The 25,905-nt window shown below is 63.8% G+C and overlaps 1 protein-coding gene across 3 annotated transcripts; it reads left to right on the forward strand.

Moving 5' to 3' along the window:
• Positions 1–355: 355 nt before the first annotated feature.
• On the forward strand, positions 356–25,433 carry PCGF3 (polycomb group ring finger 3). Of its 3 annotated transcripts, none has more exons than XM_084907458.1 (12): positions 356–567; positions 10,587–10,624; positions 11,293–11,431; positions 12,113–12,230; positions 13,201–13,297; positions 13,975–14,030; positions 14,972–15,082; positions 16,848–16,936; positions 17,898–18,035; positions 19,822–19,881; positions 22,198–22,278; positions 22,669–25,433. In XM_084907458.1, the coding sequence occupies exons 4-12, from the start codon at positions 12,122–12,124 to the stop codon at positions 22,714–22,716; spliced, it is 789 nt and encodes a 262-aa protein (XP_084763584.1). In that variant the 5' UTR covers positions 356–567; positions 10,587–10,624; positions 11,293–11,431; positions 12,113–12,121; the 3' UTR covers positions 22,717–25,433. The 3 variants fall into 3 exon arrangements, with proteins under 3 accessions (XP_084763584.1, XP_084763585.1, XP_084763583.1); XM_084907457.1 differs by having other exon boundaries at positions 491–567; positions 11,296–11,431; XM_084907459.1 differs by lacking the exon at positions 19,822–19,881.
• The last annotated feature ends 472 nt before the right edge of the window (positions 25,434–25,905 follow it).

Consider the following 25,905-nt stretch of genomic DNA (forward strand, 5'->3'; position numbering starts at 1 on the left):
CCCCTTATAGGCCCCGCCTCCGCCTCCGCATCCCAAAGTCCAGTCTCTGCTAGAGCTCCGCCCCGTCCCGCCTCCACGAAGCCCCACCCAGGTCCAGGCCACGCCCCTCCCAGACCCCGCCTCCGGCCTCACCTCCCCGACCCCTCGCGGGTCACACGTGCCCAGGGAGTCCTCCGCGGAGCCCCGCCCCATCTCCCTCCGGACACGCCCCCTGTGACCCCGCCCCCTCTTCCCGCGTCCCCGCCCGCGACCGGCCCGCAGCACCCTCCCCTCCCCGGCGCCTCCGAGCCGCGGCAGAACACGCCTGCGCCGCTTGGCCACGCCCCGCCCCCGCCGGGCCCCGCCCCCTCTCGGCTGCCGGGTGGGAGCGGGGCCGCGCAACGCGCATGCTCCCAGCGCGGCGCCCCTGACTCGGGCTCGGCTCCGCTCGGGCATTTCCGCCTCTTTGTTTTAAACTCCGGACGGCTTTTTTCTCCGGCTCTTGGGGGGACCCGGAGGGAGCGGCGCCCCCACCCCTCCCGGCGCTGCCCCCGCGTGCGCCCCGCTCGTCCGCAGCCGAGACGGCAGGTCAGTGAGCCCGCGCCCCGCCCGGCCTGGCCCGCGGCGCCCGGCGCTCAGGCCGCGGCCTCGGCCGTGCCCGGGCCCGGGCGGCTCCGCACCCCGGCCGGGCCCGCAGGCCCGGGAGGCCGAGCCCGGGACACACCGCCCGGCAGGGCCGACCGCGGGGCCAGCGAACGCTGGACTCGGGACGGGCGCTGAGAGCGTCCCCGCGGGATGGGCATCGAGGAGGGTCCGCGACCAGCTCGGGTCACGGGGAGTGCGGGGACCCGGGGCCGGGCAGACCCCGGGGCCGGGCAGACCCCCCGGGGCCGGGCAGACCCCCCGGGGCCGGGCAGACCCCCCGGGGCCGGGCAGACCCCCCGGGGCCGGGCAGACCCTCCGGGGCCGGGCAGACCCCCCGGGGCCGGGAAGACCCCCGGGGCCGGGCAGACCGGACAGACCCCGGCTGGGCAGACGCCGGGGCCGGGCAGACCGGACAGACCCCGGCTGGGCCGACCCCCGGGGCCGGGCGGGACCCCCCGGGCCAGGCGGGACCAGGGCCTGGAGGGACCAGGGCGGGGGGGGGGGGCCTGGAGGGCTCGCCTGAGAGGTCTGCACCTGGGACAGGCCATGGAAAGGCCAGGACTCGGGGATACATACACCCCCTCGGAGGATTGGGACCCCAGACCCAGAAAGGCCTGCTCCAGGGACTGAGGCAGCCGGTCCCAGCAGGCAGGGCTTGAGCCATGTGACAGGCTCTGGGGGTGAACGGCCTCACAGAGGCCCCTTAGGAGGTGGGGTGCTGGGGTAGGACCGTGAAGGCCCGGCTCTCGGGAGGGCCAGGAACCTGATAACAGCTGGGCTTGGAGACAGGTCTCGGCCAGACCTGGACTCCGGACAGTGGTGGGAAGTGCTCAGGCCTCCCCAGTGGACGGAGCAGCGCGGGACCCAAGCCAGGCCCCCAGGAGTTGGGGCTGTGAGACAAGACCCAGGGGGCCTCCAAACTCCCCAGCCCACTCATCTGGACCTTGTGCTATGGAGGCTCTGAGCATCAGGGACCCTGGTCAGCCGGCCCCACAGGTGCACACCCTCTGCGAGGCCCCTGAACGCCAGGGCCGGCCTGCAGACCTCTGACCTTCAGCCGGTGCCGCCCGGCTGGGCCTCGGAGGCAGATGTGAGGCAGAGTGGGGGCCCATCCCCCTGGCACTGGGGGTTCACCAGGGGCTCCTGGTCCACGCTGGTTCCCAGGCCACCCTGTGCCCACTCCCAGACCAGAAAGCTGCCCCTGTCCTCCCAGCCCCTGCTCAGGGCTCCTGGGCCGGCCTCGGCCTGGGGTTAGTGTGTGGCTGCCCTCCCCTCCCTGTGGTGGTGCCACCAACTCACCCCATTCTCCGGGTCCTGGGGTTGCACCCCCCATCCTGAGTCTGGAGGTGTTTTGTGTGTCTAGGAGGTTGGGGGGGAGGGCGGTCCGAGCCAGGAGTTTGGGCTTCCAACGTGTGTGTGTGTGTGTGTGAGTGTGTGTGTGAGTGTGTGTGTGAGTGTGTGTGTGTGTGAGTGTGTGTGTGTGTGTGAGTGTGTGTGTGTGTGAGTGTGAGTGTGAGTGTGTGTGAGTGTGTGTGTGTGAGTGTGTGTGAGTGTGTGTGTGTGAGTGTGTGTGTGTGTGTGAGAGTGTGTGTGTGAGTGTGAGTGTGTGAGTGTGTGTGTGTGTGTGTGAGTGTGTGAGAGTGTGTGTGAGTGTGTGTGAGTGTGTGTGTGAGTGTGCGTGTGTGCGTGTGTGTGTGAGTGTGAGTGTGTGTGTGAGTGTGTGTGAGTGTGAGTGTGTGAGTGTGTGTGAGTGTGAGTGTGTGTGAGTGTGTGTGTGAGTGTGTGTGTGAGAGTGTGTGTGAGTGTGTGAGTGTGTGTGTGAGTGTGTGTGAGTGTGAGTGTGTGTGTGTGAGTGTGTGAGTGTGAGTGTGTGTGAGTGTGTGTGTGAGTGTGTGTGTGTGAGTGTGTGTGAGTGTGAGTGTGTGTGTGAGTGTGTGTGTGAGAGTGTGTGTGAGTGTGTGTGTGAGTGTGTGAGTGTGTGTGTGAGTGAGTGTGAGTGTGTGTGTGAGTGTGTGTGAGTGTGAGTGTGTGTGAGTGTGTGTGTGAGTGTGTGTGTGTGAGTGTGTGTGAGTGTGAGTGTGTGTGTGTGTGAGTGTGTGTGTGTGTGAGTGTGTGTGTGAGGGGGTGTGTGTGTGTGTGTGTGTGTGTGTGTGAGTGTGTGTGTGAGGGGGTGTGTGTGTGGTGTGTGTGTGTGTGAGTGTGTGTGTGAGGGGGGGTGTGTGTGAGTGTGTGTGTGTGAGTGTGTGTGTGTGTGGAGTGTGTGTGAGTGTGTGTGTGAGGGGGTGTCAGTGGGAGGAAAGTTGGAGCAGAGACCGTCTCCACCTCAGGAAGGGACGTGTCAGGAACTGGGGTGAGCCTTTGCTCCCCTGAAGCTCGTAACTCGGGGTGTCCTCTAGCACCTGCCTCTGTGCTCCTTGAAGTCGGAAGTGGTGATGAAAAAGCAGGGTGCTTGCATGCTGCTCCGCCCGGAAGGGCTCCAGGGTGACCCGTAAGATGGGGGGTGACCCCGTAAGACGGGGGGTGACCCCGTAAGACGGGGGGTGACCCCGTAAGACGGGGGGTGACCCCCGTAAGACGGGGGGGTGACCCCGTAAGACGGGGGGTGTTGGAGAAGGGAAGGCCCCAGGCAGGGCCTCACTCGGCCGCCTAGCGCGAGGTGGGCGGCAGCCCTGGGACTGGCGTGCGGCGGGAACACGTGGAGAAAGACGGCCGCCTTGGGCCTGCACCTTAGCCAGCCCGGGCGCAGGCTGGCCGCGGGCCGCGGGAGAGGGGCCCGGCGCCACTGGGTTATCGGGGGAAGCATGGGGGGTGCTCACGTCGCCGTTTCCCGGGACCAGTCTTCGCCGGCCCCCACGGGTGCAGGTCAGAGTGTCTGCCGGATGAACCTCCTGCGACTTCCGGTTCCTTTTAGACATGCCCTCACCTCATGGCTCTGCGGCCCTTGGAAGAGGCTGGCAGTGTTTTGTTGGGTTAGGCGCTATTTCCCCACTTTTGGATTTTTTAAATTTAAATTCTTTAGTGTTTAAAATATTACATATTCCCCCCCACACACACATGCACTTTTGGATTTTTAAGGGTGTGGTCATGCCAGGGGTTGTATTCTGTATTTATTGCCGTCCAACAAATTATCCCAAACACAGGCCTTACGAGAGCAGAGTTCTCCCCTCAGTGTCTGTGGCCAGGGGTCCGGGAGCCGCTCGGCTGGGTCCCCAGCTGCCTCAGCCTGCAGCCGGGGTGCTGGTGGCAGCTCCACAGTGGGGGAGGTCTGCTGCCAGGCTCACCCCTGAGAGGCAGCTCCCTCCACGGGGCCCCTTCCCGGGCTCCCTCCACGGGGGCTCCCCGCCCGCCCGTCAGCTCAGAAGGAGCCGGCCACAGAGCGAGAGGGAGCTAGAAGGAGGCCAGTCTCATGACCTCATCTTGGCAGGGACATGCATCCCTTTTGCCATATTCTGTCTGCTACAGGCCCAGGGCCCAGCCCACACTCGGGAGGAGCTGCCCAGGGTGTGGGGACTAGAAGGGGCTGGGGTCATGGGGGGATGAGGAGGGGCTGGGGTCATGGGGGACTAGAAGGGGTGGAGGTCATGGGGAGGGTCTAGGACGGGGTTAGGGTCACTGGGGGAAAATAAGAGGGGAGGAAATGAGATCCCTGGGAAACTAGGAGGGGTGGTCACGGGGAGGGACTAGGGGGGTCACGGGGAGGGACTGGGGGGTCATGGGGAGGGACTAGGGGGTGTCACGGGGAGGGACTGGGGGGTCATGGGGAGGGACTAGGGGGTGTCACGGGGAGGAGGTGGATCCTGCACTTGCCAGGTGTCAGCTCACAGGGCCTGCCCCTGAGAAGTGCCCAGGTGGAGGGCAGCTGCCTGTGGGGGGGGGCCGTGGGGACCCTGAGCTGGGGGGGGGCCGTGGGGACACTGAGCTGGGGGGGGGCCGTGGGGACCCTGAGCTGGGGGGGCCGTGGGGACACTGAGCTGGGGGGGGGCCGTGGGGACACTGAGCTGGGGGGGGGCCGTGGGGACACTGAGCTGGGGGGGCCGTGGGGACACTGAGCTGGGGGGGCCGTGGGGACCCTGAGCTGGGGGGGGCCGTGGGGACACTGAGCTGGGGGGGGCCGTGGGGACACTGAGCTGGGGGGGCCGTGGGGACACTGAGCTGGGGGGGCCGTGGGGACCCTGAGCTGGGGGGGGGTGTGGGGACACTGAGCTGGGGGGGCCGTGGGGACCCTGAGCTGGGGGGGGGGCCGTGGGGACCCTGAGCTGGGGGGGGGGCCGTGGGGACCCTGAGCTGGGGGGGGGTGTGGGGACACTGAGCTGGGGGGGGGCGTGGGGACACTGAGCTGGGGGGGGGCCGTGGGGACACTGAGCTGGGGGAGCTGCTGTGTGAGGGGGAGCTGCAGGTGGGAGCACTTCAGGGACTCACCTCCCCGGAGCAGAGAAGTCCCTGCAGATAAACCCTAGGGTCTAGCGGTCGGACTCATCCACAGCCTGATGCTTGGCGGAGGGCTCCCACTGGCTCCCGAAGACCCGCCCCAGCCCGGAGCTCCGGCCGATGCTCTGCCGGGGGCTCCAGCCCGCCTGGTGGGCACAGGCCCCCCCTCCAGCCCGCCTGGTGGGCACCGGCCCCGGGCTCCCGAAGACCCGCCCAGCCCCGAGCTCCGGCCGATGCTCTGCGGGATGCTCTGCCGGGGGCTCCAGCCCTCCTGGTGGGCACAGGCCCCCCCTCCAGCCCGCCTGGTGGGCACCGGCCCCGGGCTCCCGAAGACCCGCCCAGCCCCGGGAGGCCTCGGGAGGGAGTCGGTGTTTGGGTGTGTGGCGTCGGTCCTAGAGCACGGCTTGTTTTCAGTCTGCGCTTTTGTTCTTTAACTTGTTAAGTGGCTGGATTGGCTGTTTGTTTCACTTGGATTTCGTGTGGTTAATGGTCAGAATCGAATTTGAAGTTGAAGACGTGGTTTTCTTTTGTGGCTGAAGCACGCGGAGGGAGGTCTGGGAACAGCTTCCGGCCGCTGCCTCTTTGCCGATGGTCTCGGAGATGCCCCCGTCGCTGTGCTGCTGAGACCGCGTCTCCCGGTCCACGGCGAGAGCTCATCATCGCCGTGGCAGCGGCGGGACCCTCCTGCGGGGCCTGCGTGCGCCCCACGGACGGACTGGGGCCGGGTGGCGGCCGGAGAGCGTGTCCCGCGGGGCGAGGGCCACTTCGTTAGAGCCTGCTCGGGCTGTTCGCGGGGAAGTGGAGAACTAGAACCCCCCCGGCAGATAGAGCTCTTAGCCGCCGAGTGGGAGGCTGGCTGGATTCTGAGGAGGAGGGCGTCTGAGGTGAACTCAGGGGGTGGAGTTCAGTGGGTTTTTTCGCAAACGTGTCCGTACTTGCTGGACAAAGCCGCAGTGACAGAGGATTCTGGGTGAACAGCAGGCAGCTGCCGAGGCCCCCCTGAGACCACTCAGGTCCTGTCCCCCTGCTCCGTGGGATTCTCAGAGGACCCTCCGTCCTGGTGCTCCACAAAGCCTGGCTGGAGGCCGCTGCTCACAGCTGCTCGGTGATGGCCTCCTGGCCTTGTCCGGAGGCTCCTGGTTCTGAGCCGCAGGATGGCTCTGCTCGCACCCCGTCCACCTGCCCCTCAGGAGGCCCAGGCGCAGCCACAGGTGCCACGTGAGGGGCAAAACAGGCTTAGCCCTGTGGTCAGCAAACTGTGGCTCGAGAGCCACATGCGGCTCTTTGGCCTCTTGAGTTTTTAGCAAAGGCCAGCGTAGGGGTACCCTAATTAAGTTAATAACAGTGTACCTACCTATATAGTTTAATTTTAAAAAATTTGGCTCTCAAAAGAAATGTCAATGGTCCTGTTGACGTTTGGCTCTGTGGACTTATGAGTTTGCCAGCCACAGGCTTAGCCTGTCCTCTTCTTGGATTTCAAGTCCTGTCATCTTTTCTTTGTTTTAAAAACATTTTTCTTGATTTCAGAGAGAAAGAGGGAGGGATAGAAACATTAACAATGAGAGAGCATAACCAGTCGGCTGCGTCCTGCACACCCACTGGGGACCGGGCCCGCAGCCCGGCGTGTGCCCTGACGTATTCGAACCGTGGCCTCCTGGTTTGTAGGTCGACGCTCAGCCCTGAGCCACGCCGGCCGGGCTCATCTTACTGTCCTGCCCGTGTTTTATTTGGGGACAACACGGTGGAGAGAACTGAGAGGGTTATGCAGGGAGGGCCTGCCGCCCCTCGGCCCCGCCCCTCCTCGTCGTCCGTCTCGCCGGGTCTGCTGCGTGTCTTTCTGGTGCGTACTTGTGGCCGGCCGGAGCCTGGCTGCCGCCGACCACGCCTTCCTGAGGGCCTCGGGCAGCAGGGCCGGAAGGGGTCCCCTCAGGGCTGCGGGCTGTCCTCACAGGCGGGCCGGGGGCACTTTTTCCCGGGTTAGCTGATACCCTGCTCACCCCCAAACCTCCCCGGGGTCTTGAGGGCGTCTTCGGAGGGACACTCCCTTCCCTGACGGGCAGGCTCGTGCGTGCCCAGGCCGTCCCCTGCCCCCACGGCGCCGCTGGCAGACCGCCTGTCGGCTCCTGGCCTCATGGTGCTGTCCCCGCAGGCTCTGCTCCGGGCAGTGCGGGAGAGGCATGTGCTCACTGCTGTCCGCGTCCTGCCGGCCGGTGGTGTCACGTGGGCTGTGCTGCTGGCCACACCTGTCAGGCCCCGAGGTCCAGGGCCTTGGCGGGAGGAGCCAGCCGGGAGCACAGGCGTCAGGACAGCCTGGAGTCCTGCACAGGAGCCGGAGCCGGGCCTCTGTCCACGGGCCACCCCCTTTCCCAGGGCACTCCGGGGCCGCCGCCGCTCCGATGCCTGTAGCCGACATTGTGCCCGCCGAGGGGCAGAGGTGCTGGGGTCGTTCACGGGAACACGACTCCCGAGTCAGAGAGGGGCTGCTTTCCTCCCCGGCTGGGCCGGCGGGAGGCAGCTCGTTTCCCGGCCCGGCTGGGCCCCGGCCCTCAGAGGGGGTCTCCGCTGGCCCAGTTGTCCAAGACAGGTCCCCGGCTCCCGGGACCCGTGGTCTGGTTCCTCGCTGTGCTCACCGATCCCGACCTGGGACCCACCATGAGTCTACGCCCGACTGCCCCAGGCCCCGTGAGGGCGTCCGGGGTTAGTCTGTCTCCTGGCCCAGTCCTCGCCCGGTGGGGCTTGGCGGAGCTGCTGGCCGCTGCGTTCCGTGCCTGGGAAACGCTCTTTGCGAGGAGCGGCCGTTTCTGGATCCCGTTGCCCTGTTTCCTGTGGCTGCAGAACGGATCGCCACGCACCTGCTGGCTTAGGGCCCTGCCACAGCTCTGGGGCAGCACAGCGGCTCGGTCACGGAGGCCGACATAGCAGGTCAGCCCGGAGGTGCCCTGGTCTAGGGCCCTGTCCCTCTCCCTCAGCTCCCCGGGCTGTGGCAGCTGACACGGCTCTGCTTTCTGCCCAGCCAGCAGGCTCAACCCTCTGACGGCCCCAGGTCAGGCCACCACACTCGGCTGCTGTTTTCTTTTTTAATGTATTAATATTTCTGTTGACTTCAGAGAGGAAGGGAGAGGGAGCGAGAGAGAGAAACATCAATGATGAAAGAGAACCATTCATCAGTTGCCTCCTGCATGCCCCCTACTGGGGGCTCAAGCACACAACCCAGGCACGTGCCCTGGCCGGGATTTGAACCGTGACCTGCTGGTTCATAGATCAGTGCCCAACCACGGAGTCACACCAGCCAGGCCACTTTTTATTTCGTTTCTGTTAATCCTCACCTGAGGCTATTTCCCATTGATTTTTAGAGAGCGTGGAAGGGAGGCAGAGAGACGAGAGAGAAACATTCATGTGAGAGAGACACACTGATTGGTTGCTTCTTGCATGTGCCCCAACCCGGCCAGGAATCAAGCCTGTGACCAAAGTGTGTGCCCTCAACTGAATTGAGCCATGACTCTTCAGTCCATGGGCAAGTGCTCTAACCACTGAGAAACACTGGCCAGAGCTATTCTTAATTCTCTAAGTTTTTAAAAAACTCAGAATGGAGCCCTGGCCAGTGGTTCAGTGGTTAGAGCGCCGGCCAGCGCACCCAGTTCCATTCAGGGTCGCCCACCAGGCCCAGCCAGGGTGCCTGCAGGAGGCAGCCAATCAGTGTATCTCGCTCACATCGATGTTTCCTCTCCCTTCCACTCTCTGAATACCGGGGAGAGACCCTCCGGCGAGGATGAACAGGAACTGGGAGTGGGTAGTGAATTTCAGAGTGATTTTTTGGGGTGCCTTGGGAGATCTTTCCATTTCCCCCTTCTGGTCACAGTTATGTGTGTGCCCTGCACTCGCTGCTGTTCCAGAGTCCCCTGGCCCGCTCTCCCGACGGGCACGCGCCTCGGCTCCGGCCACGTGGGCTCGGCCCGCGGTTCCCGCCCGCCTGGCCGTGTGCGAGGCGGGAACGCTGCCTCACTGCTTCCCCGGGCGTTGTTGGAGCTGGGGTCCGAGAGGCGCCCTGGAGACACGCACTGGCTTCCGAGTCGTGGGACCCCTGGGCTTTCTGTTTACGGCCCCCACTCCTTTATACAGAGTTCAGCTTCGCCGGCCCAGACGCGGCTCACTGCTGTCACCTGTCCCGTGTCCCGTGTCCCGTGTCCCGTGTTCAGTGAAGCCTCACGGCACCCTCCCCGCCCGTGCGGACTCCCCTGTGGCCCCCTTCCGACCTTACCCGCCGCTGCGGTCACCCTCCCCGCCTCTTCCGCCTGAGGTGCGGCCCAGGCCCCTGTTCCCGTCCGCCGTGGCACAGGCCCGCACTGGGACAGGTTCAGGAGCCACAGCCACGCCACCCGTGCCGGGCAGGGGTGTGGCCGCGCAGCCTCGTGTGAGGGCCCCCAGGCCTGCGTCTCCCTCCCTCTGCCCTTTTCTTTGAAACTTAATTGCCCTCCAAAGAGTAGTTAATAACAAATGCAATTATGGGAAAGCTGGGAGTTGGATGATGTAAATGGGTGTAGTGTGAACTCGAGCTGGCCAGTGGTTCCACGGCTGTGCTGTCCTGGTGGTAAACCCAGCATTCGCATGGCGTTCGGGCTGCCCCCTGTACCTGGGCCTCCCAGAGGCTTTCCTCAGCCGTGGCCGGCCCTCACCGCCCGCCTGGCTCCTGTCCGGCACGGCTCTGGGCCCCTGAGCCTCACTGGCCTCTCCCTGGTCCGAACACACCGTGTGCTGGGTGTCTCGTCCACCCCCACAGAGCCCACATCCTCGTCCCCCTGTGCCCCGAGCCAGACTGGAGCCTGCGGGAGGGGCCTGGGCGGTGGTCCGAGACACCTGCTCACCACACGGAAGTTACAGAACAGCTGCAGCCCGTCCCTCCGGGCCAGCCCGCCACCAGGGCCCCAAATGCTTCTCCGAGCTTCACAGCCCTCATCCTGCCTCGGGGGCCCCGCCCCGCTGTCCCCAGACTCCCCACTGCCCCGAGGTGCACCCCCCACACACACCTGCTCAGGGACACCACGGCCAAAGACTGGCCTGTGTCCCTCTGTGCACCCTGGCCCTTCACTGTCATTAATTCTTGCTTTCCTTTGGTTCCACGCGTTCACTGACCGGGCCATTGCCCCGGTGTGGGGGTCACAGTGTGAAGATCGCAGTGGGGGTTGCAGTGTGGGGGTCGTGGGGTGGGGGCTGCAGTGGGGGTCACGGTGTGAAGGTCACAGTGTGAAGATTGCAGTGGGGGTTGCAGTGTGGGGGCCGCAGTGTGGGGGTCGTGGGGTGGGGGCTGCAGTGGGGGTCACGGTGTGAAGGTCACAGTGTGAAGATCGCAGTGGGGGTTGCAGTGTGGGGGCCGCAGTGTGGGGGTCGTGGGGTGGGGGCTGCAGTGGGGGTCACGGTGTGAAGGTCACAGTGTGAAGATCACAGTGGGGGTCACAGAGTGGGGGTCGCGGGTTGGTGCTGCAATGGGTGTCGCGGTGTGGGGGCCGCACTGGTGACACTGCTGTCTGTCTCCGCAGGCCCAGCATGTAGCAGAGGGTCCCAGCCACTGGTCCAGGTGAGAGCAGCGCTGGTTCCCTCCGGGATCGCCGGGGCTAGGTGCACCTCCTCCCTCGGGCGGGGCCTGTGGGAGCTCGGGAAGCACACTGGGGGGGGGGGGCCGGCGGGTGCAGGAACCTGCGTCTCCCGGCTCCTTGCTGTGCGGCCGGCTCTGTGCGCTGTGGCCCCGGGACTCCACATCCAGCAGGGACCGGGGCAGCAGTGCCGTCCCCGTGCGGGACTGAACCCCGTGAGGGACACCGAACCCCCGGAGGGGCTGAGCCCCCAGAGGGACCGAACCCCCGGAGGGACTGAGCCCCCGGAGGGACCGAGCCCCCGGAGGGACCGAGCCCCCGGAGGTGCCGAGCCCCCGGAGGGGCCGAGCCCCCGGAGGGACCGAGCCCCCGGAGGGGCCGAGCCCCCGGAGGGACCGAGCCCCCGGAGGGACCGAGCCCCCGGAGGGGCCGAACCCCCGGAGGGACCGAGCCCCCGGAGGGGCTGAACCCCCGGAGGGACTGAGCCCCCGGAGGGGCCGAGCCCCCGGAGGGGCCGAACCCCCGGAGGGACTGAGCCCCCGGAGGGGCTGAGCCCCCGGAGGAGCTGAGCCCCCAGAGGGACCGGGCCCCCGGAGGGGCTGAGCCCCCAGAGGGGCTGAACCCCTGGAGGGACTGATCCCCGTTTCTGCAGAAGATGGGAGCGGAGCGGAGCGCGACGGGCAGGCGCGGGGGAGAAGACGCCGAGAGCGCAGCGCGGCGGCCCGGGCGCCCCAGCGGCTCGGCCGAGGCCTGAGCGCCCATGCGGAGAGCGGACCCGGCGCCCTGAGGAGGTAACGCCGTGCGCTCAGGGGGATGACGTCAGGGGCGGAGCTCAGGGATGACGTCAGGGGCGGCGCTCACGGGGATGCTGTCAGGGGGCGGCGCTCACGGGGATGATGTCAGGGGGCGCCCAGGGACAGGGCTGCTCCTCACAGGCTTTCTGCCTCCGCCACGGAGCGGGCAGTGACGGCCCAGGCCAGGCAGACCCCCTCCTGCCGTGTGCGCGGTGCGCGGGCTGCTCAGGGCACCGCTGCCCCCTGGCGGCGGCGGGCGGCAGGGCAGGCGGTCCTGCAGCAGATGCCGTGGCCAGTGGACACGGGCCTCTCTCCCGCCGGCAGCGGCCCTCAGGCGGCCCCCATCCCCGCCTCCCTGACCTGGTGGTGTGGACAGCGGCCTCCCTCCCTGCTCTCAGCCGGAGTCTGGTTCCGGGTACCGTCCCCGTGCGGTTCGGAGGCACACGCCATCCTGGTGGTGTCTGTGGGCTCCTCCGCCCTGTGCCCCCTCCCCTTGTGGCCCATCGGTGGGGTTAGCTGGGAAGGGGCCTGGCCCTGGCCGGGTGTGGGGCAGCCTCCCCCTCTGCACGCCCTCTGGCTCCTGGAGGGACGCTCTGACTTCCTTTCCTGGAACCTGCATCTCGGGTGAAATGCACCGAATGTCTCAGGTATTAATTCACGTGCGTTTTTGTCCCGCAGAAGCCAAAGATGTTGACCAGAAAGATTAAACTCTGGGACATAAACGCCCACATCACCTGCCGTCTGTGCAGCGGGTACCTCATCGATGCGACCACCGTGACCGAGTGTCTGCACACGTGTATGTGAGAATGTTCTAGAATGTGGTCTGACAGCCGTGTGCCAGTGCACTGTCTGACCGAGTGCACGTGTGTGTGTGAAAATGTCTAGAATGTGGCCTATGACGGTTTCTAGTCGTCTGTTCTTCGATACTTGGGCTATTTTTTTTTTAAACCAAAAGTTTTAGCTCAAGTACGAGGCAGGACACAGAAGCAGGAATAAAAACGATTGTGAGGATAAATCAGAAAAGTGATTTCAAGTTAAAAATACTGTGAGTGCTTCCATAGCGACACCATTTCCAAAAGCTCGGTCCGGGAGGAGGTGTGATTTGCGTGGAACAGACAGCGTGAGGTGGAGTTCACTCCTGACGGCGGGAGGCTCGCTGTTTTACACGTTTCACACGGGGTCGGGGCGCCGTACGTGGTCAGACGGGGAAGGCGCCTGGCCTGTGCGGACGTGGCCTGCCTGGCGAGCAGCCAGCCCGCTCTCTGGTGATGCCGTTGTGGAGGCTGAGGCAGACAGGCCCTGTCAAACCTGCACCTCCCTTCTAGCTTTTCACGTTGATTTTAGAGTGAGGAGGGGGAAGAGAGAAACATCGATTGGTCGCCTCCCATATGCTCCCCGACCAGGACGCGCCCTGGGCCGAGAATCAAACCCGCAGCCTCGGTGCATAGATGACATGCCCACTGAGCCACCCGGCCAGGGCTCTGCGACTCTGATCCTGTGTTTTTCACTTTAGGAAGTAAAGTATTTTCCAGTTTTAGAGTTTTTTTTTATTTAAAGGGAGTTGTACTTTTAGATAGTGGGGGAATAACTGAATTTCTGATGCACAAAGTCCTGTGAGCTTTCAGCCGGCACAGCACTGGACGCTCGCCCAAGGGAGCCCGGCCCGGCCGCCTTCCCGCCTCCGGCCTCTGCTCCCCGCCTCCTCGCGAGGCAGCAGCGCGGGGCGGGGCGGCCTGGGCCGGACGGTGCCTCTGCTCTGCCCGCAGTCTGCCGGAGCTGCCTGGTCAAGTACCTGGAGGAGAACAACACCTGTCCCACCTGCAGGATCGTCATCCACCAGAGCCACCCGCTGCAGTACATCGGGTGAGCGCGGGCGCCGGTCCGGGCCCGGCCGCCGCCGGGACAGGAGTCCAGCGGCATTCACTCGGGCCTCGGGGGCCCCGCCCAGAGGGAACTCAGGCCACGGGACCCCGCCTACAGGGAACTCGGGCCTCGGGGGCCCCACCCACAGGGAACTTGGGGGGGGGCGCCCAGAGGGAACTCGGGCCACGGGACCCCGCCTACAGGGAACTTGGGGGGGGGCGCCCAGAGGGAACTCAGGCCCCTAGCCCGCCCAGAGGGAACTCGGGCCTCGGGGGCCCCACCCAGAGGGAACTCGGGCCACGGGGGGGGGGGGGGGGGCCGCCCAGAGGGAACTCAGGCCACGGGCCCGCCCAGAGAGAACTCGGGCCACGGGGCCCCGCCTACAGGGAACTCGGGCCTCGGGGGCCCCGCCCACAGGGAACTTGGGGGGGGGCGCCCAGAGGGAACTCGGGCCTGGGGGGGGTGGGGGCGCCCAGAGGGAACTCAGGCCCCTAGCCCGCCCAGAGGGAACTCGGGCCTGGGGGGGGGGGGGACCCACCCAGAGGGAACTTGGGGGAGGGACCCCGCCCAGAGGGAACTTGGGGGGGGACCCCGCCCAGTGGGAACTCGGCCAAAGGGCCTCACAGAGGAGTGAGGGGCGAGGACCCTGCCGCTAATCCGTGCTGCTCCCCCTGCAGGCATGACAGGACCATGCAGGACATCGTGTACAAGCTGGTGCCGGGCCTGCAGGAAGGTGGGTGTCGGCACTGTCCCTGCTTTGAACTCACTGGCCCCTCCCGCCGGTCTCATCGTTGTCTGTCCCTCGTCTGCGCCCTCAGCCCTGGGTGGGCACCTGCAGCCAGCGCTGTGGGCACAGGGGTGCCAGTGTCACTGTACTTACAGTCACATTTCACGAGAATTAAAAGAAATGCTCTGTGAACACCCATCCTGTAGTGGGAGTGGCCATTCTTTGAAAAGTTTTGCATAGCCCTGGCCAGTTTGGCTTAATGGATAGAGCCTCAGCCTGCAGACTGAAGGGTCCCAGGTTCGAATCCAGTCCAGGGCACATGCCTGGGTTGTGGGCCCGATCCCCAGTGGGGTGTGTGCAGGAAGCAGTCGGTCCACAATTCTCTCTCATCGTTGATGTTTCTCTCTCTCCCTCTCCCTTTTTCTCTGACGTCAGTAAGCACATATGTTTAAGTATATATATTAGAGAAGGTTCTGCGCAGTGCTCCAGGCTGAGACTGTCCTTGCCCTGTCAGGGGCGTGGTGGGCGCACTCCGTCCACACGGTGATACTGGGAGGGAGGCTGATCTTCCCGTTGCCCAGGTTCAGGAGAAGGTCATGGTTGAAGATTCAGCTGCTGCCTTAGGTCCGTGGAGAGCATGCCTGGCTCTAGTATGTAACTTGGATGTTCAAGTCCTCCTGGTCCCACGCGCATCCGTGTGGGACAAACTCCGTGGGGCATGTAGACGGGAGCAGTGTTAGTCCTGGAACCGGCAGAGTCGCAGAGAAGGCTTAGACGTGGGCAAGACCAGTCACACCGGGACCCTGTCCGTCCTGCGGGGCCTTGGGTGTGACTCCCTTCCAGGCAGCTCCCAGCTTTTAACCGTCTGCGTTCTTGTGTGCTGTGTGTGGCCGCGCGCTCAGGGCGCACGGCCTGAAGAGGTTAAAGCTGTGCCTGGTCTCTCACAGCGGAGATGAGGAAGCAGCGGGAGTTCTACCACAAGCTGGGCCTGGAGGTGCCTGGGGACATCAAGGGCGAGACTGGCTCTGCGAAGCAGCACTCGGACCCCCATCGGAACGGTGAGCGACAGATCACTGTCAGGCCATTCCCGGGAGCTCCTGTCCCCATCCCCATCCCGGGGCCTGTCCCCTATACCCTGTCCTCATCCTGTCCCCGTCCCCGTCCCCATCCCCGGTCCCTGTCCCCTATACCCTGTCCCCATCCCGGTCCCTGTCCCCATCCCCTGCCCCCATCCCTTTCCCCTATACCCTGTTCTCATCCCGTCCCTGTCCCCATCCCTGGTCCCTGTCCCCATCCCCGGTCCCTGTCCCCATCCCCGGTCCCTGTCCCCATCCCTGTCCCCATCCCTGTCCCCTATACCCTGTCCCCATCCCCGGTCCCTCTCCCCATCCCCGGTCCCTGTCCCCATCCCTGTCCCCTATACCCTGTCCCCATCCCCGGTCCCTGTCCCCATCCCCGGTCCCTGCCCCCATCCCTGTCCCCTATACCCTGTCCCCTATACCCTGTCCCCATCCCTGTCTTCTATACCCTGTCCCCATCCCTCTCCCCATCCCTGTCCCCTATACCCTGTCCCCATCCCTGTCCTCATCATGTCCCCGTCCCCTTCCCCTGTTTCCATCCCCGTCCCCATCCCCTGTCCCCAATACCCTGACCTTATCCTGGCCCCTGGCCCCCTGTCCCTGCCTGCCTGCCCCGCCCCAGGCAGTTTGTAATAATCTTGTGAAAGTCGGTGACATGGTTGTCCCTGGGGGTGGGGGCAGAGGGCGCTGCGGGGTGGCCAGTGGCTCCGGGAGCCTGTGTAGGAGGCAGAGTGGATGTGGACTCCGGGTAAAGTTGATGTGTTGGAGGTCTGTGCGTCGATAACAGATCAGAGCAATCTCCGATGTCGTGGCGTTTCCCCGGGGGCCACACCAGCCCGGGAACAGGCCTCCTGTGCTTTGGGGGCGTCAGGGAGGAGGGCGGCTGCTGGCCCCACCGCCGGCCGCCGACACCACGGGAACATGCTGGGACCGGCCTGTCCCCGCGTGCAACCACGGGTCTTCCTTTCAAGGTGGTGCTGAGCCTGGCCAGTGCAGCTCAGTGTGAACCAGGTCACCCTTCAGCTCCTGGCCAGGGCACATGCCCGGTTGCAGGCTCAATCCCCGTTGTGGGGCTTGCTGAGCCATGATTCTCTGCCATCATTGATGTCTCTCTCCCCCTCTCCCTTCCTCTTGCTGAAATCAATAAAAACATATTTGTACGCCATAAGCATCGATAGATGCAATTAAATTCAAAATACTGTGGCATGTGGGTGGGACGCGTGGCAGTTACCGGGTTAGGTAAGTGGCTTTGAGCCATGCCAGTGGGGGCACCGTGCGGGCTGGAGGTGGAGGCGTTTCGTGTTGAGCAGCCGCGGTGGCCGCGCTGCTGTGCCTCCCTGCCCCTCCCACCGCTGCAGACCCATCGGAGCCCCCGGGGTCCTGACAGGAGCACACACAGCACACATGCCCCCCCCTGGGCGTGTGCTTGTGTGCAAACTCTTACTACACTTTTTTTTTTAAATAAATTAAAATTTTTGTAAATATATTTTTGTTGATTTCAGAGAGGAAGGGAGAGGGAGCGAGAGACAGAAACATGTGATGAGAGACTTACTGATTGGCTTCTGCCTGGCGCCCCACGTGGGGATCAAGCCCGCAGCCTGGTGTGTCCTGCTGGGAAGGGGACCGTGACCTTGCTCAGAGGTCGATGCTCAGCCTCCCACCAGTTTTCCTGGCATTTCACGTGTATGAGGAGCGGACGGCTCGGCATGGGGTTTACAAACGGACCTTCTCTTTCTGCCAAAAGGCGAAGCCAGAGCGGACGAGAGCTCCCACCCGGAGGCCGCGGAGGAGAAGCAGGAGGAGGACAGCGACTACCACCGCAGCGACGAGCAGGTGGGGCTGGCCCGCGCCCGCGCCCGCGCCCTCCCGTGGGCTCGCTCTCTTAAAGCAGAAAGGCCACAGGAAAGAAAGCAGAAACACAGAACGTTCATTCCCTTTCTTAGCTCTTCCTGCCGCTTCCACGCTGTGTTTTTACTTCCTTTCTGACTGTCAGAGTAACATAGGCTCACTTAAAGCACTTCAGACATGAAAAGGGCCAAGTTCACCCTCCACACCCGTGCTGCCTCAGCCCGCTCTGGGTGTCACCGCGTTTCCCGCAGACAGTTCACGAGAACGTGAACCTCGTGGTGTAAAGGTGCTTTAAAATGTGACGCTGAGGCATCTGCTCACGCCATTTACTGCAGCATTAGACTGGAAAGGGGAAAGTGGGCGCACAGGTTCTGCAGAAAAGCCTGAGAATCCCGTGTCCTGTCCCCCTCGAGCCTGGTGGTTCCCAGGCCCAGGCGCACCCGGTTCCTCTCACCCACACATGACAGCCCCGTCCTGCTGAGGGTGGGGAGGGGCCTCGTGAACCACAGGCTGTCCCGGCTCCTGCCCCGCAGTGGCCCACAGGACCCCGCTCCCCCTGGGCACATCCTGCAGAGCGGGGGCCTGTCCCGCTAGGGCCTCTCGCAGAGGTGCCCGGCGCAGCCTGTGGGCAGAGGGCACGTGTGTGTCCGCACAGGAGCGCCCGGACGGCTCGCGCCTCGGCCTGATTTCAGAGAGGAAGGGAGACCGGAGCCCACAGGGAGCAGAGTTCTCGGTTCCCCCTGGAGTCCGAGTCAGACAGACTGGAGCGTCAGAGCCGCTCTCACAACGTGGCAAACAGTCCGTGGGTTTTCAGACAATGTGTGTGAAATGGTTTTCAAAATTCCTTTCCTGTGGTGAGGGGGTCTGTTTGGTTTCTGGTTCGAGAGAGTCGGCCTGGCCGTGAGGGTTCACGGGCGAGCCGCCCAGCGCTGCCTCTCTCCCGAAGGTGAGCATCTGCCTCGAGTGCAACAGCAGCAAGCTGCGCGGCCTGAAGCGCAAGTGGATCCGCTGCTCCGCCCAGGCCACCGTGCTGCACCTGAAGAAGTTCATCGCCAAGAAGCTCAACCTCTCGTCCTTCAACGAGGTACCGGCCCGCAGCGGGCGCCACGCGGCCTTTCTGGCCTCACGGTGCTTCCAGCTTTGGGTTTTGGTGTTTTTCTCACAGCCTTCTTCGGAGAGTTAAATTAGAAAAGAAAAGCTGTGTGTTTTGCCCAGAGCATACCAGGAAGCAGTGAGGCAGGATGGCCCAGAGACGCGAATGGGAGGGGGTGATGAGCGAGCTTGTTAAAATGTGTCGCAGGGTTAAGTTCACCGACAGACAGACGGATGGACGGTGGACGGATGGACGGCGGTGGGCGGGATGACTGGGTGGGTGGGCAGGTAGGTAAAACACTGTCCAGTTGCCATAAATGCCGAGAGGAAAACACAGCCTGGTGGCTTGTGGGCTCCGTGGTGGTGGGCTGGAGCACACAGCCGGGGGCCCGGGGCCTCTGCGGGGCAGCACTGATGCCAGGATGCACCTTGTCCCCAGGAGCCCGCTCTGCGTGAAGAGGCGCGAGCAGAGGGCTCTGAGGGCCTTGAGCACAGGGTGCCGATCTGAGCTGTGGTTTTAAATAGCCCCAAGCTGCCGAAACTGGTTTGGCTCAGAGGTAGAGCGTCGGTCTGCGGACTGAAAGGTCCCAGGTTCGATTCCGGTCAGGGGCATCTATGTTGGTTGCAGGCACATCCCGGTGGGGGGGCGTGCAAGAGGCAGCTGGTCGGTGTTTCTCTCTCATCGACGTTTCTAGCTCTCTCTCTCTCTCTCCCTCTGCGTAAAAAATCAATAAAATATATTTTAAAAAATAAAATAAAATAGCCCTAAGCTGGGGACAGAAATGGGGCCAGGGCGGCCCTCGAGGGGCTCTCTGACAGGACTGCCGGGAGAGGGGCCAGGTGGTGAGGCGGGACAGACCTGAGGTACACTGGGTGGTGGTGGCCCTGACCCAGCTGTGGCCACAGCCTGACCCAGAGCCTGTGAATGGAGCCATTTTGGGGAAGGATCTTTTCGGTGTAACGGAGGGCCTTGAGGTAAAGTAGCCCTGGGGCATCTGGTGGACCTCACGCCAATCACAGTGTCCTCCCCAGAGGGAGCAGCGGAAACCTGAGACACAGGGGTGGTGTGAGGACAGAGGAAGGAGGCAGACACGGGCACGGGCCCGGGACGGGGGGAGAGGGAGGACACGGGCCCGGGACCCGGGGGAGGGGGAGGGGGAGGAGGAGGACGCGGGCCCGGGACCCGGGGGAGGGGGAGGGGGAGGAGGAGGACGCAGGCCCGGGGGAGGGGGAGGGGGAGGGGGAGGGGGGGGACGCGGGCCCGGGGGAGGGGGAGGGGGAGGGGGAGGGGAAGGAGGGGGACGCGGGCCCGGGGGAGGGGGAGGGGGAGGGGGGGACGCGGGCCTGGGGGAGGGGGAGGGGGAGGGGGAGGGGGGGACGCGGGCCCGGGGAGGGGGAGGGGGAGGGGGAGGGGGAGGGGGAGGGGGGACGCGGGCCCGGGGGAGGGGGAGGGGGAGGGGGAGGGGGAGGAGGGGGACGCGGGCCCGGGGGAGGGGGAGGGGGAGGGGGGGACGCGGGCCTGGGACTCGGCCCAGGAGCTGCAGTGGCAGGAAGAACCCCACACACACCTGGGAGGAGCTCTGCCTGCTGGCACGTCGGTGAGAGAGTGAACTTCAGCCGTCCAAGCCGCCAGTTGCCATAGGAAACCAAACTAGATTTTGGTACCGAAAGTGGGGTGATGCTTAACAAATCCCCAAGTATGTGGATGTGGCTTTGGAATTGGGTGATAGGTAGAGACGAGAAGAATTTTATGAGACACAACCTTCAATGCCTTGAAGGTCACCTTGAAGAGACTTGTGGGAGTGCAGCCTTCCAGGTGGTTCTGCGATGGCCCAGGGGTAAGTGAGGGGCTTCTCAGAGGCACATGTCGCAGAATGGTCCGGAAAACACGGCAGGTGGGACTGGGACGCGGCCTGTGGTGTGGAACGGAGAGCGGGCTGGCTGGGCCTGCAGTGGCGGGAAGCAGGCCTCGGAAGACAAACTTGGATAATTAGCTGAGAAGTCCAAGCAGAGCATTGAGCGCGTGGTCTAGTTCTCTGCGTACAACGAAGTGCACAAGGAGAGACGGCTCAGAAAAGAAGGGCTAAGCAAAAGCAAACTGGTACTTGACGATCCTGTGCGTCCACAGCCTGTCCAGACGCAAAAGGACGGTTATATCGGAACGCCATGTTAGGAAGGCAGGCTCCGCGGAGAGGGCCCGTGGCTGCACAGTCTTCCGCTGAGCGATGAGCTGCAGGCGAGGGGAGGGGAGGGGAGGGGAGGAGCTGTTCTGGGGGACTGGGTCTGTGACAGCCATGGAGACCCACAGGGTTGATGAGAGTGCTGTGTTGGCAGAGACGCCACCAGCTTGGACAGGAATGAGGAGAGGCCGTCACTTCCAAGCTTCAGGCAGGGTCTCGGGTGGAGCTCTCCGCCCCGCGTGAGCTGCCCTTCGGCAAGGGGAGAGGGTTCCGGGCAGACCTCACCCCGTGGGGACTCCACCTGCAGCTCTGGTGTTTCTCCTGCTGGCCTGGGAGCTGGCCGAGACCAGGCACCCTGTGCTTCCTCGTCCAACTCCCAGTGGGACAGGCCTGTCTCCCTGTGCCTGTTCACCTCGTGTTCCAGTCTGAGGCGGAGAGGGCAGTGCCCAGGTGGCCCCACCGGGAGTTCACCACCCCTGGTCCATGTGAGTCAGAGGCAGGTCTGGGATGTTCAGCTGCTGGTATCTGGATGTGGTTTTGAAGTTGATACTGGAATCACTTGAAACTCTCGGAGATGTTGAGATGGAGGGGATGGGGTGGGTTTGGGGGACCTAAGCTGCCTGTAGTAGGGTGAATGGCAACCCCATCAATAGATACGCCCACCTCCTAACCCCCAGAACCTGAGTGTGACATAGCATGTCCTCGGATGTGTGTTAGAATGTGGGTGTGAAGGGAGAGGAAAGAATGGAGGTGAGGAGACTGTCCTGAATTGCCAGGAGGTGCCCTAAACCCAGGGAGAGTCTTACCAGAGAGGGCAGGCAGACTGTCTCCTCTGATCACAAGGAACAGAGGTGGGAATGAGTAACACAGGGAAGTCTGGAAAATACACAAGCGTGTGGAAATTAAACAACACACAATTTATCAACGAGTCCAAGAGAAATGAGAAAATTCTGAGATGACTGGAAATGAGAACACAGCGTTCCAATACACATGGGCGACAGCGGTAAACAGCCAGGTGTAAAGCAATAGAGATCTCCGCTCAGCAGCCTGACCCACAGCTTCAGGAACCAGGAAAAACAAGCCAAACCCAGAAGCTGGGGGAGGAATGGAGATTGTGGCAGATAAGCAAGTTGAGAGTAGAAAAACAACCGAGAAGATCGGTGGTTCTTCAAAAAATTCCAGCTGGGATGGACTAAGAAAAAGAAGAATAAAAAGTACTAAAATTGGAAATGAAAATGACATAACTACCAATTCTCAAGAAATAAGAAGGATTATAAGAGAACTAGAGGATTATAAGAGAACGAAATGGTTAGAGAGTTAGAAACATCGATGAGAGAGAAACATCCATCAGCTGCCTCCTGCACACCCCCAAATGGGGATATGTCCGCAACCAAGGTACATGCCCTTGACTGGAATCGAACCTGGGACCTTTCAGTCCGCAGGCCGATGCTCCCTCCACTGAGCCACATGGGTCTCGGCCAGTCCAAGCAGTTTTAATGTGGTTCGTGCCCTCACCGGGCGGGGTAGCCACCCCGCTCCACAGGACCCGGCACCCTCCTGCCAACAGAAGTGAGCGATGGAGCGGGGAGCCCGGGGGAGCCATAGACACTGGCCCGTGACGGAGGCCCGTGTGGGGCTGCTCCCCGCCCCCCCCCGGGGCGGCCTGGTCACTGGGGGGCGGGGGGAGCTGAGCTGACGGAGCACGAGGGTCCCAGGTTCTGAGACCGTGCGGGCCTGTGTGCGAACCACAGAGCAGCATGGGCACCTCCCTCCCCAGGGCTGCGGGGGCGGCACGGGGAGAGTCTGGGCCATCTGCTCACCTGTGTGACCTAAGGCTCTGAAAGCCTCTCCTGGAAGAGGAAGTAACGGCAGGGAGCCCACTCCCTTTTCCCAGGAGGCGGCGGACCAGGTGGCCGGTGGGCGAGGCTTCTCCACTCCCCCTGCGCCCCGGCTGACCGGTGTTTCTCCCGCCAGCTGGACATCCTGTGCAACGAGGAGATCCTGGGCAAGGACCACACGCTCAAGTTCGTGGTCGTCACGCGCTGGAGGTTCAAGGTGAGCCTCGTGCTGGTGTGGACTCGGTCTGCCACGCCGCCAGCGCTGCCTGTGCACGCGGCCTGCTCGCCCGCGCAGACGGTCACGTGTTCTAGAGAGAAACGCATCCTCCCTCCCGGACGCAGGGCCCGGTCCCACCGGCCGGAGCCGCGGGGGCTGCTCCTCGCTGCGGTGAGAGATGAGGTCCAGTCGCAGGAGCCTCCCGCCGCCCCCTGGTGGCGTGGGGGTGCCGCTCCGGGCACCCAGCCTTCCCTGGGCTCTTGGTGGAGGGGGAGCAGGTGGGGAGGGGCCCTCAGAGGTCAGAGACGGGCAGCCGCACCCTCCGCCCGCGCGCCCCCCCACGCCCGCTCTGCCCCGCTGAGCCGGGCCTGGCCGCGGCCTGTCTTGCAGAAGGCGCCCCTGCTGCTGCACTACAGACCCAAGATGGACCTGCTGTGACCTGCAGAGGCCCGGGCGGAGCACGGCCAGACCGCGGCCCGGGACGGACTCCTGAGCAGAGTATTTATCACTTTTGTACCAGAGTTCGCACTCGACGAGACACTACCAGCAGCACGGTGACAGGCCAGGCGGCGGCACTCACCGCTCCCGCGGCCGCCCTCGCCTCCGCTCGCCAGCCGGCCTCCCCGCCTCCCAGGTCTCCAGTCTCCGCCATTTCCGCTCAGTCGCTGAGTTAGGGTTCATGACAAAAGCACGCATGTGTGGGTGGGTCCTCGCAGAGTCACGGAAGGTGTTTTCACGGCGGGTGATGGCTGCATGGTCCCAGGGGATCTGGAAGGATATCGAGAGCAAAACAAAGGAGGTTGCCACTCAGTGCAGTTCCGAGGGGCTTGTCCCTGTGGTGACCGGAGGGAGTCCACGCGCCCGCCGGCACCGGCCTGGCCTGACCCCTCGTCCCCCTGCTGGCCCGTGGTCCTCCCCGAGCACCAGGCTGGCACGGGGACGGCGCTCAGCGACCCACACCCAGCCCTGGGCACGCTCGCTCCCCCCCCCCCCGTTCTCCACCCAAACGCTCACGTTTCTGTGGAATCAGAAAGAACACCTGGCAGCACAACGTGTTCCTTTAGACCAGCCCCTGGGGATGCGGACGGCGAGATTGGGGAGAACGGCCCGTTCCCGTGTCCGTGTCCGTGTCCGTGTCCGTGTCCATGTGGTCCTGGGCTCATGGTCACCCCGAGGGCCCCCGGCCCTGCCCCTCAGGCCTGTGGTCCCTACGCCCGCCTGCTCTGTGCTGGCTTTTCCATGAAGCTCTCACTTTAGGGACTAGAGTTTTCTCAAATTGGCTCCAGACCTGTGGGCTCATGGCTGCTTCCTGTTCCATATACACAAGCAGCTACGGATGAGCCATCAGCGCAGAGGAAAATCTCCAAATTAACTCAGTCCAGGCAATCTTAACGTAAGGCTTTTAAAGCCCTGGAAGCCCATTGTCAGGGGCGGCCGAGGTGCTGTCAGCCGAGACCACGGCCTGCTCATCCACACGGCTCTCCGTTGCTCTCCGAGGCCTGGCGAGTGGGTGTGTGTGAGCAACCATGACCTGTCTACCTCAAAACGCACATTGCCGCTGGCGCAGCTGCTGAACCCAGTACCCCAGGGCGGTCCCCGAGGCGTGGGGGTTCCCGTGGGGTGAAGGGGGTGAGCGGCGGGAGTGTCCACCTTCAGAAGCGTGGTTCCGGCTCGGACGGTCCGGCGCAGCGGCCCGAGCTCTGTGCGAACACTTGAACTTGCATTTGCTATGGTGCTAAGCTGAACCCGACTCCGAGGGGCGGGCCGGCCCAGCAGCAGCAGAGCCTATTTTTCTACGATTTCCTGCAGCAGCCCGGGCCCTGCTGGGCGGCCGCGGCCGCGGCCGAGGCGGGCCGGTGGCTCTCTCTGGAGGGAGAGCCGGCGGCGGCTCCCGGCGGAGCCCCCTCGCGCGCGGCTGGGACGGCGCTCGTGCCCGCCCTCTGCAGCCTCGGGACTCGCCGTGCGGTTTTCGCGAGAACAGAAGATGCAGATAGATATATAATATGGAATTTAAGAGTGGGGGGTTGGAAAGAAAACTTAACTTTATAAAATTATTTATTCTATTTTAAGCGTTCTATCCTCTTTTCCCATCAGCTATCTGGTCCGTGCCGCTTTGTTTACAGGCATATAAGTGAAAGGGACGTGCAAGCTTCCTCCTTTGCGTTGGCGCCGTTTCCGTGGTGCGGTGAGGAGCGAGTTCATGCTTTCTGCTTCTGTGCAATAGGCTCCCGTGCCGGCGTCGAGTGGCTGGGGCGTCCCGACTGCACACCGAGCCGCTGGGTTTTCCTTCTCGTTGTTGCGATAAGATGCTGTTCTCGGGACTGCCCGTCGCCTGTCAGCAGCCTTACAGACGGGACCCGGTAGGCAGGCAGGCGGCCGCATGTGTGCGGGCCTCGCACCAACTCCGCGTGCCCAGGCCCTGGCCCAGGCACACACGCACGGGCGCCCACACTCACACACACACACACACACACACACACACACACACACGACAGCCCAGGTGTGAGGCAGTCCCAGGCCTGCGCCCGCGGGCTGTCCAGTTAGGAGTCCTTACCACCATCCTGTGCCTCCGCGCACGGCTGTGCCACCGACAGAAGTGTCACTGGGTGAGTGTTCTTGGAGCAGACCAGCGATCCCCGTGACGTTTGTCAGCGTTGGCTGTGCTCTTCGCACCGGCAGTCAGGCTAGTGCAGGCAGCCGCCAGCCTCGCTCCTCAGGAGCCCGGTCACCCACCCGCACCGGTGCCCTCAGCCCTAAGGGTGCGTCTGCCGCGCAGGCGGAGGGCCCAGGCCGCACTGCCGCGGCGCCTGCCGGGCGGGGAGGGCTGAGCCCCCTCGGTGTCCCCGGAGGGCAGTGTCCCCGCGGCCCGCGGGGTGTGAGAAAACCACGCTCTCCCTCGGTGCGGGTCCCTGCCTCCGTGGCCACACGCTGCCACGGGTTTTGGGATGGCAATGCAGATGCATATTTTTGTTTAATTTGAAAGTTTACATTTTTATGCTTTGTGTTGGTGTGTAACTTTTGTACTATTGGTGGCTAGTTTTGTCTAAAATCTTTTTTGGAATATTGCTTAAATGTTTTGATTTTATGACAGTGAAGCTTGTATTCAGTGTTTTGCCAATTAATATTATATGCTTGTAATAAAAGCAAAGGAAACAGCTCCGTCTCCCAGCTGGGGCTCATCCTCCGCATCTCTGGGAGAGCCCACAGTCGCCGTGGATCCGGGTTCCGGCCTTCGCCCGTGGCTCCACGTGGCACCTAGGACGCAGAGTGCGTGAGGGGCCCGGATGGGGCGGGGGCGGGGAAGGTGGTGAGGGCTGGCCGGCGGGCGGCCGGCGGCAGGCAGGGCGAGCTTCCCTTGGCAGCTCGTCAGGTGCTCTGAGGACCAGACACACAGACACGCTCTGTGGACGTGGACTTCTCCAAGGAGTTTGCTCCTGGATGTGGAGGCCCAGCATCCTGGGAGGGCGCGGGCCGCGCACCCAGGGGCCGAGAACCGCGTCCGGCTCGGCATCCGGTGGGCAGCGGCCCCGCCCCCTCAGCCTCTTTGTCCGTTCTGGCCTGTGGGGTGGAGCAGTGCCCACACACTGGGGAGGACTCGGATGCACCGGGCCTCTAGTGTGCTAATAA

The sequence above is a fragment of the Pipistrellus hanaki genome (assembly GCF_964339955.1).
Source record: "Pipistrellus hanaki genome assembly, contig: scaffold_92, whole genome shotgun sequence".
Taxonomy (NCBI): domain Eukaryota; kingdom Metazoa; phylum Chordata; class Mammalia; order Chiroptera; family Vespertilionidae; genus Pipistrellus; species Pipistrellus hanaki.